The 12,767-nt window shown below is 42.1% G+C and overlaps 1 protein-coding gene across 3 annotated transcripts in view; it reads left to right on the plus strand.

Annotated features, from left to right (window-relative positions):
* LOC132389460 (NACHT, LRR and PYD domains-containing protein 3-like) overlaps positions 1-809 on the plus strand; it is an 82,273-nt gene extending 81,464 nt beyond the window's left edge. For all 3 annotated transcript variants that reach the window (XM_059961982.1, XM_059961984.1, XM_059961983.1), the window contains one exon: positions 55-809. In XM_059961982.1, coding sequence (XP_059817965.1) covers positions 55-142 — 88 coding nt within the window. In that variant the 3' untranslated portion in view covers positions 143-809. The remainder of the gene's footprint in view (positions 1-54) is intronic.
* The last annotated feature ends 11,958 nt before the right edge of the window (positions 810-12,767 follow it).

Below are 12,767 nucleotides of genomic sequence, written 5' to 3' on the forward strand. Positions count from 1 at the left end.
CTGACACTGTTGTGTAATCTGTTTATTTCACCTTTCTTCTCCCATCTGTTTCAGGCTGGGGTTGAATCGGTTCAGTGAGACAGGGGGGAAGCAACTGAGACCTCTGCGGGGAGTCAGACCCAGACTGACAATGGGGATCTGAACATCTGAATGTGTGAACATCCCCGCCCGCGGGATGGGGACATTTGGCCGACTCCCCGCCCTCCCCTTTAATTCCCGCCCTTACCTTTAATGGCAGCGCCCCAGGGCTGATTCCCAACGGTTTTAACGGAACCGGCTCGGGCCTCGCGCTGTGTGTCGCTCGGAACGGTCCCGCAGTGACGTGTTTTCGCGTGTTGTGGCGTGCCAGCTTCCGCCGGATGTGCGTGTTCGAGACTCCCACGTGAGACCCCGGGGAATTACCCGGACAGGAAGAGCCGGGAGCCGGGGCTCAGTGTGGGACACCGGCGTCCCGGTGTGGGATTATCCCGGGAGAGAATCCTTTTGCCCCCTTTGCTGAGGACGGTGCATTCGGCAGCCTGGCCGATATAATGATGTTAAATGGACAAATCCCTCGGCAGTGACCCTGGATCTGCAGCGATCCCGGACACGGCCCTGAAGTGTGATTTTATAATCATCGGTTCCCCGATGCAGAGTGACGGTGAGAAACGGGACTGATTATTCAACCGGTCACTCCTTGTCGCCGGTCAGTTAATTGTGTGTGACTGTGAGTGAGTCGGGAGCAGCTTATTTATTCCCGCACGTCAGCAGCTCACACATTGTTTAATTTACATTTGTCATGATGAAATCAATAAACCGTTGTAACTTCCTGCCTTGGTGTCGGTCTTTAGTCTCATTAGAGGTGAAACAGTGACCTGGGGTTATTGCTGCCCCCAGCACCCGATGAACTGAAATAATACATGGTAAATGGTAGGGCATTGGGGAATGCAATAGAACAGAGTGATCTAGGAATAATCCTTCCCTGAAGGTGGAATCTCATGTGGATAGGGTGGTGAAGAAAGCTTTCGGTATGCTGGCCTTTATAAATCAGAGCATTGAGTATAGGAGTTGGGATCTAATGTTAAATTGTACAAGGCATTGCTGAGGCCGAATTTAGAGTTTTGTGTACAGTTCTGGTCACCGAATTATAGGAAAGATGTCAGGAAAACAGAGCGTACAGAGAAGATTTACTAAAATGTTAACCTGGGTTTCAGCACCTAAGTTACAGGGAAAGATTGAACAAGTTAGCTCTTTATACTTTGGAGCATAGAAAGTTGAGGGGGGACTTAATAGAGGTGTTTAATATTATGAGGGGGATAGATAGAGCTTTTACCATTGAGTGTAGAGGAGATTCAAACAAGAGGACATGAGTTGAGCAAAAGTTTAGGGGTAACATGATGGAGAGCAACATTACTCAGAGAGTGGTAGCTGTGTGGAACGAGCTTCCAGTAGAAGTGGCAGAGTTAGGTTTGATTTTGTCATTAAAAAAAAAGGATAGGTATATGGACAGGAGAGGAATGGATGGTTATGGGGTGAGTGCAGGTTGATGAGACATGGTACAGAGACAGAGCATTTAGCACGGACGAGAAGGGCTGAGATGGCCTGTCCCATCAGACACTCACGGGGTCACACACAGACTGAATGACCCTCCACACCTTCCCATTGCATACTCCCGGGATGAGACACGGAGTGAATGTTCCTCTACACTGTCCCAATTCACTCCCAGAGTAAGACACAGAGTGAATCTCCCTCTGCACTGTACCATCAAACACTCCTGGTGTCGGACTCAGAGTGAAGCTCCCTCAAAACCATCCCATCACAAACTCCCAGGGTCACACACAGTGAATCGCCCTCTGCATTGTACCAGCACACACTCTTTTTTTACAATATTTTTATTCAGAAGAAGAAAAAAAAAACAAGATTTACAGAGTGCAACACCTCAACATAGTGTGTACATTCATATATTGTAATAAAATTGATCAAAATGTTATAGCACATCACATAAAGGTATACCACTGTAATCAAAAATTGAAAGATAGGTCATAGAGCATAAAATAAATTTTTCTATAAAAAAAGTCAACCCCCTACCAACTACCAAAGAAAAAAGATGATGGATGATAATGGATAAAGTAGAAAAGAAAACATAATCGCTTAAGAAAAGAAGATAAAAATATACATAAAAGTCTGTGCACTGTTAAACTTTATAAATTGGAAAAGTAATTAAGGAAAGGTCCCCAGATATCATAAAACGATTGTTTCGAATTTAAGACTAAGCAGCGGATCTTTTCTAAATTTAAATAAGACATAATATCACTTAACCATTGAATATGTGCAGGAGGGGTAGACTCCTTCCATTTAAGCAAGATTTCTCTCCTTGCTAAAAGAGAGGGAAAAACTAAAACCTGTAGGTTAGAAGTATTTAAAGTTATATCTTCATCTGCAATAATACCAAACAAGACAGTAAGGGGACTTGGGTCAAATTGGACACTATAAAGTTGTGAGCAGTTATGGAATACTTCCCGCCAAAACTTTTCAATATTAGGCAAAAGCAAAACATATAAATTAAAGAGGCATCAGCAGTGTTGCATTTATTACAAAGTGGAGAAACATTCGGATAAAAACTGGACAGCTTCTGTTTAGAAATGTAAGCTCTATGAACCACTTTAAATTGCAGAATAGAATGACGAGCACAGAAAGATGATTTATTAACCCGTTCAAGAATTTTATTCCATCTATCATCAGAAATCTGACAATTTAGGTCATCCTCCCAAGCTTTTTTATTTTATCTAGAAAGTCTTGTCCAGAATCAATCAGCAAGTTATAGACACTGGTAATAGAAACATTAACAAAAGGTTTTAAATTTAAAAGATCGTCCTGTAAATTTTTATCAGGACCTATAGGAAAAGTAGTTAATTGGAAACGTAAGAAATCTCTAATTTGAAGGTATCTGTAAAAATGTGTTTTTGGGAGTGCAAATTTAGTTGACAATTGGTCAAATGAAACAAGAGATCCTGAGATAAACAGGTCCCAAAAACACTTAATACCTAGTTCATCTCAACCCTTAAAGACTGTTAGTCATGGAAGGGATAAAAAAATAAGTTAGAAGAATGGGAGATGATAATGAAAAATTCGCTAAACCAAAAAAATTTACTAAATTGAGACCAAATCCTTAAAGTTTGCTTAATAATTATGTTATCTGTTATTTTATTTGCTGAAAAAGAAGAGTATGATCCAAGATCATACATAATTAACTTCTCAGGAGACCCATGATGGGCAATCTTTATAATAAACAAGACCAGAAAGTAATATTCCTTATATTGGCAGCCCAATAGTAAAACCTAACATTTGGTAGGGCTAATCCACCCATCTCCTTATTTCTTTGTAGGTAAACTTTACTTAAACGCACTTGCTTATTATTCCAAATACAAGATGTTAAAATTGAATCTAAAGAATCAAAGTAGATCTTAGGAATAAAAATAGGTAAGGCCTGAAAAAAATATAAAAGTTTAGAAAGAATCTTCATTTTAATCGAATTATTTCGGCCAATTAGTGATAAAGAAAGAGGATACAATTTAGAAAGCATCTTTTTCACATAATTCAATAAGAGGTTGAAGTTTTCTTCAAATAAATTCTTGAAGTTTTTAGTAGTTGTTACACCTAGATATGTAAAGTGACTTGTAAAAACGTGGAATGGAAGTTTGGCATTTGATGACATTAGATCATTTAAGAAAATAGCTAACATTTAAGTTCAGCTTATATCCTGAAAAAGAACTAAACTGGGAAATTAAAGAAAGAACCGAAGGTAAAGAAGTTTCAGTGTTAGAGATAAGAAGTAAAATTTCATCAGCATATAATGAAATTTTATGAGTCGTACCTTGCCTCAGTATACCAGTTTCGTGAAATGCTATAATGTCCTTAGAGTCTTGAAATCCTATTGCTGTGGGTTCTATAGCTAAAGCAAAAAGTAAAGGACTAAGAGGACAACCTTGTTTAGATCCCCACTGTAAGTTAAAAGTCTTAGAAATTCGACTGTTAGTAATAACCTGAGTGGTCGGAGACAAGTAAATTAATGTAAACCAACGAATAAAATTAGGTCCAAAATTAAACTTTTCTAAGGTCTTAAAATGATAATTCCACTCAATCCTATCAAAGGCTTTTTCTGCATTTAAAGATAATATACACTCTGATATTTTTTGGAGAGTGAAAATGTCACATTCATTAACCGACGTGCATTACAATGTGAGTAACGATATTTAATAAATCCTGTCTGGTCATGTGATAGATGGTAAAATATTTTCAAGTCCTCGAGCTAAGATTTTGGATAAGATTTTTGCATCAACATTTAATGAAGAGATCGGTCCGTATGAAGAACATTCAGCTGCATTTTTATTTTTTTTTTTAAGAATAAGAGTAATAAAAGCTTCATAAAAAGATTGAGGGAGTTTACCTGATTTAAATGACTCTGATAACACAGAGGATAAATAAGGTGTAAGCAACGTAGTGAAAGTTTTATAAAACTCCCCAGGAAAGCCAACAGGTCCTGGGGTCATATCAGAATGTAAAGCACATATAGCCTCAGCCACCTCTTCATTGGAAATAGGCTGATCTAACTGTGTTAGACTTTCAGCAGACAATGTAGGAATGTTGATATTACTGAAAAAAAAAACATTCATATAGGTATCTAAAGAAGAGTCAGACTGATGCAACATAAGGTAAAAGTCTTTAAATACGCTGTTAATTTCAGAATGGTCAGATATCTTAGTACCATTATCTTTAAAAATTTCTGTGATTTGACGATTAGCTGTGAAAGATGTTAAGCGATTGGCCAATAAACTACCTGCTCTATCCCCGTGAATGTAAAATTGAGTTTTATCTCCCAACAGCTGTCGTTCAATTGGGTAAGTCTGCAGAAGGTGATACTTGGATGGGATTTTAATCCGCTTATTATATTTACTTGGATCCGGAGATAGGGCATACTTTCGATCAAGATCTTTTAATATCGCTGCTCGGTCAGACCTTTCTTTGTCAGCTTTTTTCTTTATATAGGTAGAGTAAGAGATAATGTCTCCACGAATATATGCTTTAAAAGTATCCTAGACTGTAGCACCAGCAGTATCTCCTTTAAAAGAAAAAAGTAATATGGTTTCCCAAAAACTTTAGAAAATTTTTAACAGGTAACAATGATAAGTTAAAACACCAACTTCTATTTGGTACAGAGTAAACAGGTAATCATAAAGCTCACACTTCTGGTGTCAGACACAGAGTGACGCTTCCTCTACACCGTCCATCAGACACTCCCCCGGCACAGTCACAGAGTGAAGCTACCCACACACCGTCCAATCACACACACCCAGGGTCAGACACAGACTGAATATCCCTCCACACAGTCCCATTACACACTCCCGGGGTCAGACACAGAGTGAATGTCCCTCCACACTGTCCCATCACACACTCCCGGGGCCAGACACAGAGTGAATCTTCCTCCACACAGTCCCATCACACACTCCCGGGGTCAGGCCCAGAGTGAATCTTCCTCCACACCTTCCCATCACACACTCCCGGTGTCAGACACAGAGTGAATCTTCCTCCACACCGTCCATCACACATTGACGAAGTCAGACACAGTTAATCTCCCTCCACACCGTCCCATTACACACTCCCGGGATGTGAAACAGATTGATTGTCCCTCCAGACAGTCATAACAGACACTCCCGGGGTGAGACAGAGTGAATCTCACTCTGCACTGTACCATCACACACTCCTGGTGTCAGACACAGAGTGAAGCTCCCTCGATACCAGCCCATCACACACACCTGGGGGTCAGACACAGAGACAAGCTCCCTCAAAACTCATCTGCCACTCCCAGGGTGAGAAACAGATTGAATGTCCCTCCATATCGTTCCATTACACACACGTGTGGTAAGACTCGGAGAGATGTTCCCTCCACCTCTCCCATCACACACTCTCGGGGTCACACACAGATTGAAACTCCATCCACATTGTCCCTTCACACAGATCTGTGATCAAATACAGAGTGAAGCTCCCTCGAAACCATCCCATCAGAGATTCCCGGGCTCAGACTGAGAATGAATCTCCCTCCACATCATCACAACACACACTCCCGTGGTCAGACAGAGGGAGAATCTCCCACTTCATTGTTCCATTGTACACACCCGGGGTCAGACTCAGAGAGAAGTTCCCACCACTTCTCCCATCACACACTCCCGGGGTCACACACAGATTTGGATCTCTATCCACACTGTCGCTTCACACACATCTGGGGTCAGAAACAAATTGAATCTCCCTCCACATCATCACAACACGCACTCCCGTGGTGAGACACAGAGTGAACCCCTCTCCCCTCCGTCCCATTACACACTCCCAGAGTCAGGCATATAATTAATCTCCTCCCTCAACATCCCATCACAAACTCTCGGGGTCTGAGACAGTATGAAGCTACCAACACATTGTCCCATTACACACTCCCAGCGTAAGACTCAGAGAGAAGTTCCCACCACTTCTCCCATTAGACACTCCCGGAGTCACACACAGAGTGAATCTTCCTGCGCACTGTCCCTTCACACACACCTCGGGTCAAACACAGAGTGAATGACATTCCACACAGTCACAACATACACTCCCGTGGCGAGACACAGAGTGAATCTCCCCACTCACCGTCCCATCACACACTCCCGGTGTCAGACACACAGTTAATCTCCGCTGTCACCCGCCCAACACACAATCCCGGGGTCAGAAACTGCTGGAAGCGACCTACACATCGTCCCATTACACACAAGCGTGGTAAGACTCAGAGAGAAGTTCCCTTCACTTCTCCCATCACACTCTCGCAGGGTCACACACAGATTAAATAGCCCTCCACACAATCCCATCACACACTCCTGGGGTCAGACACAGAGTGAATCTCCCTCCACATCATCACAACACACACTCCCGTGTTGAGACACAGGGAGAATCTCCCTCTGCAATGTTTCATTACACACGCTCGGGGTGAGACTCAGAAGTTCCCTCCACTTCTCCCATCACAGTCTCGCAGGGTCACACACAGAGTGAATCTCGCTCCACACTATCCCATCACACACTCCCGGGGTGAGACACAGAGAGAGGATCCCTCCACTTTTCCAATCACGCACTCCCAGGGTCACACAGAGATTGAATCTCAGACTCAGAGAGAAGTTCACTCCATACCGTCCCCTCACACACTCCAGGGTACAGACACAGACTGAAGCTCCCAGTACACCATCCCATCACACTCCCTCCGATTCAGACACAGAGTGAATCTCCTCCCTCACCATCCCATCACACACAACCGACGTCAGAGACAGCATGAAGCTACCTCAACTTTGTCCCGTTACACACACTCAGAGTAAGACTCGGAGAGAAGTTCCCACCACTTCTCCCATCACACACTCCCGGGGTCACACGCAGATTGAATATTCCTCCACACTGTGCAATCATACACTCTTGGTGTCAAACTCAGAGTGAATCTCCCTCAAAACCACCCCATCACAAACTCCCAGGGTCAGACACAGTGAATCTTCCTCTATACCGCCCCATCACACACTACTGGGTTCAGACAAAGAGTGAAGCTTCCTTGAAACCTTCCCATCAGACACTCCCGGGGTCAGACAAAGAGTAAATGTCCGTCCACACTGTCACAACACACACTCCCGTGTTGAGACACAGAGAGTATCTCTCTCTGCATTGTACCATCACACACTCCCGGGGTCAGACACAGAGTGAAGCTCCGTCCACACCATCCAATCTCGCTCCTTCCGAGTCAGAGACAGAGTGAATCTCCCCCCTCACCGGCCCATCACACACTCCCGGGGTCAGAAACAGTATGAGCTACCTCCACATCGACCCATTTTACACACACGCGTGGTAAGACACAGAGAGAAGTTCCCTCCACTTCTCCCATCAAACTCTCCCAGGGTCACACACAGCTTGAGTCTCTGTCCACACTGTCCAATCATGCACTCTTAGTGTCAGACTCAGAGTGAATCTCCCTCAAAACCACCCCATCACAAACTCCCAGGGTCAGACACAGTGAATCTTCCTCTACACCGTCCCATCACACACTACTGGGGTCAGACAAAGAGTGAAGCTTCCTTGAAACCTTCCCATCAGACACTCCCGGGGTCAGACAAAGAGTAAGTGTCCGTCCACACTGTCACAACACACACTCCCGTGTTGAGACACAGAGAGTATCTCTCTCTGCATTGTACCATCACACACTCCCGGGGTCAGACACAGAGTGAAGCTCCGTCCACACCATCCAATCTCGCTCCTTCCGAGTCAGAGACAGAGTGAATCTCCCCCCTCACCGGCCCATCACACACTACCGGGGTCAGAAACAGTATGAGCTACCTCCACATCGACCCATTTTACACACACGCGTGGTAGGACACAGAGAGAAGTTCCCTCCACTTCTCCCATCAAACTCTCCCAGGGTCACACACAGCTTGAATCTCTGTCCACATTGTCCCTTCACATACTCCTGTGGTCAGATACAGAGTAAAGCTCCTTCAAAACTATCCCATCAGAGATTCCCGGTCTCAGACTCAGAATGAATCTCCCTCCATATCATCACAACACACACTCCGGTGGTGAGACAAAGAGAGAGGGCCTCTCCACTTTTCCCATCACTCTCTCCGAGTGTCACACACAGATGGAATCTACCTCCACACTATCCCATCACAGACTCCTGGGGTCAGACATCGAGTGAATCTCCCTCCACATCATCACAACATACACTCCCGTGGTGAGACACAGGGAGAATCTCCACTGCATTGTTCCATTACACACACCCAGGGTCAGACTCAGATTGAATCTCCATCCACACTGTCTTATCACACACTTGTGGGGTCAGAAAAAGAGTAAAGCTCCCTCCAAACCGTCCTTTCACGCTCTCCAGTTACAGACAGAGGGAAGCTCTCTCCATACCATCCCATCAGACACTCCCTGGGTCAGACAAGAGTTAATGTCCCTGCACAGTGTCACAACACACACTCCAGTGGTGAGACACCGAGTGAATCTCTCTCTGCATCGCACCATCACACACTGCTTGTGTCAGGCACAGACTGAAGCTCGCACCACACCATCCCATCACACTTCCTCCGATTCAGACACAGAGTGTAGCTCCCTCACTTCCGTCCCATCACACACTCACTGAGTCAGACACAGTATGAAGCTGCTTCCACATCGTCCCATTACACACACCCGTGGTCAGACTCAGAGAGAGGTTCCCTCTACTTCGCGGATCAAACACTCCCAGGGTCACACACAGATTGAATCTCCATCGACACCGTCCCATCACTGATGGGTGAGAAACAGAGTGAAACTCTCACCACACCGTCCTATCACAGACACCCAGTGTGAGACACAGAGTGAATCTTCCTCTGCATCGTAGCATCACACACTCCTGGTATCAGACAGAGATTTGAGCTCCCTCCACACCGTCCCATCACACACACTCCGAGTCAAACACAGAGTGAAAATCCCTTTCCTCCGTCCTATCACACATTCCGGGTGTCAGACACATAGTTAATCTCCCCCTCACCGGCCCATCACACACTCCCGGGTTCAGAAACTGTATGAAGTTACCTCCACATCGTCCCATTACACACACGCATGGTAAGACTCAGAGAGATGTTCCCACAACTTCTCCCATCACACACTCCCGGGGTCACACACAGATTAAATCTACTTCCACACTGTCCATTCACACACTCTTGGGGTCAGACACACAGTGAAGCTCCCTTGAAACCTTCCCATCACACACACCCGGGATCAGACTCAGAGAGAACTTCCTTCCACTTCTCCCACCACACACTCCCGGGGTCAGAAACAGTATGAAGCTACCTCCACATCATCCCATTACCCAGACGCGTGGTAAGACTCAGAGAGAAGTTCCATGCACTTCTCCGATCACACACTCCCAGGGTCACTTTACCGTGCGATGAAAATCCCTTTAATTTTTTTTTTTAAATTTTAAAATCTGTTTACTAATTACTATTGAAGATTGGCAAAAAAGGTACATTAAGTCAATATGTCATGGGCAATAAGGAATTAAATGAGCAAATAACTGATTAACAAAGCTAAGCAATTGATCAATAATAAGAAGAACAGTAAAGTGTTAAGAATATTTTTGTAAAGAAAAAGAAGGAATAAAAAGAACCCCTGATAACTATAAAAAAAAAGCCAAAAAGAAAACCCATTGGGAGCACACCCCGGAGCTATACATCATACAATTTTCCATAGAAAAAAAAACGCATCAATCCGCCAAGTCAAATCCACTGAAAGAAAAATCGGAAGGAAACCATACTGATTAACTCAAATCAGATAATTGTAGCGGGGGAATGAATCCCACCTTTTCTCAAAATCGAATCGTGGATCAAAAGTTCGACTTCTATTTTTTTTTCCAAACTAAGACATAACATCACCTGAGAAAACCATTGTACCAAAGTCGAAGCAGAATCATCTTTCCATTTCAGCCCTCTGGCCAAAAATTTAACGAATGCAATTACATGTTGGTCTGATGGAGAAATTGGTGGGCCACTTCTAATTTAACTTTGAATACAATTCTCTGGTTAAAATAGAAGCAGGAAACAGTCCTTGAGTAGACTTCTCTTTGTTTCTCCTATTGTAGGCATACATAGACCAGGTTGAAATGCCATGAAAATCAGATGCTTTCAGTAGCTGTACTAACACGTTACCTTCCCTGCACAGCCATATATTCAGTTACTAATCAATGGTCAATAACAGATCATCTTCCATAGTATCAGTAACTTGTGAACTCAACCTGAATGGTGACCGAGCTGGGGTCTTCCTCTTTAGCGCAAAGGGGGAGGAGAAGTGATTTGATAGAGGCGTATAAATTGATAAGAAGCATCGATAGAATGGAGAGCCAACATTTTCCCAGGGCAGAAAGGGCTAATATGAGGGGGCATAATGTTAAGCTGATTGGAGAAAAGTTTAGGGGACTACCAGAAGTAGTATTTTTTAAAAAGGAAAATGGTGGTTGCATGGAATGCACAGCCTGGGTAGTGATAAGGGTAGATGCATCATTGAGATTTAAGAGGCTTTTAGATAGACGCATGGATGAAAGAAAAATGGACAGCTATTTGAGAGAGTAGGGATCAATTGACCTTGGAGCAGATTAAGAGGACGGTGCAACATCATGGGCCAAAATGCCTACGTTCTGTTCTAATTCTCGATGTCTCAGTTCAGTTTAAGCCCCGAAAGGAGTGATGAGAGCTGTGAAGCGAGGTGGAATAAAGCCTGTGGAATCATATATCTTTAATGCTCAGAAAGAAACTAAGCGATTTTCAGTTTAATGACAGAGATGGTATCCTATAGGTAGATTTGTTTTTCTGCTGGGATGGAATGCTTCAGGTCAATTAAACTTTCTTTCTTTTTCAATCTTTTTATTGATTTCACATATACACAAAAAAAATAACATAATGATAAGTAAATTATAAATACAATAGACTTGAAATCACATTGATAATAAGATAATAATATCCTACTAAACATCAACAAAAGAAAGTACCTTAATCAAGTCCACATGATTATATGAAAAAAAAACAAATAACCATTAAAAAAGAAAAAAAAAATATTAAAAAATATGTGAGAAAAAATATATGTTAAAAAAAATAAAACACTAAACTAAACTAACATAGGCAATAACAACAGTTTACAAGTATAAGATAGTGTCAAAGAACTCCGGAACTCCATACCTGAACATGAATAAGCAGAAAGGTCCGGAAAAGGCCAAATTAATTCATATGAAAATGTCGAATAAACGGTCTCCAAGTTTCTTCAAATTTAATTGATGAGTCAAAAATAGTGCTTCTAATTTTTTCCAAACTCAGATAAGAAATAGTTTGAGAAAGCCACTGAAATGTAGTAGGAGGATTTACTTCTTTCCAATTTTGTAGTATAGACCTTCTGGCCATTAATGTTACAAAAGCAATCATTCGTCTGATTGAGGGGGAAAACTGATTGCCATCTTCATTTGGTATGCCAAAAATTGCAGTAATAAAATGAGGTTGTAAATCTATATTCCAAATTGAGGAAATAGTAGTAAATATATCCTTCCAATAATTATGTAAAGTGGGACATGACCAAAACATATGGGTCAATGAGGCCACTGCTAAATGACATCTGTCACATAGAGGGTTAATATGAGAATAGAATCGAGCAAGTTTATCTTTAGACATATGAGCTCTATGTACAATTTTAAATTGTATTAAAGCATGTTTAGCACATATAGAAGAAGAATTAACCATTTGCAAAATTTTTTCCCATTTATCTGTTGATATGTTATATTGAAGTTCTTTTTCCCATTCTTGTTTAATTCTAACTGATATTTCTGGTTGTATCTTCATAATCATATTATAAATAAAAGCTACTAATCCCTTCTGACAAGGATTTAAGATAAAGATCAAATCTGTAAGTGTCCATCAAAGTTGAATTAGGAAAAGATGGTAAAACTTTATGTAAAAAATTTCTAATTTGTAAATATCTGAAAAAATTAGATTTAGGTAATTCAAATTTATTAGAAAGTTGATCAAATGACATCAAAGTATCTTCAAAAAAGAGATCACGAAAACATTTTATACCTTTCCTTTTCCATATGTTAAAAGCTTGATCTGTCCAGGAAGGTTTGAAAAAGAAATTAAATAAGATAGGGCTATCAAGAACAAAGTTTTTCAAAATAAAGAACTTACGAAATTGAAACCAAATTCGTAATGTATGTTTAATAA

This window comes from Hypanus sabinus, unplaced genomic scaffold, assembly GCF_030144855.1.
Source record: "Hypanus sabinus isolate sHypSab1 unplaced genomic scaffold, sHypSab1.hap1 scaffold_578, whole genome shotgun sequence".
NCBI lineage: Eukaryota > Metazoa > Chordata > Chondrichthyes > Myliobatiformes > Dasyatidae > Hypanus > Hypanus sabinus.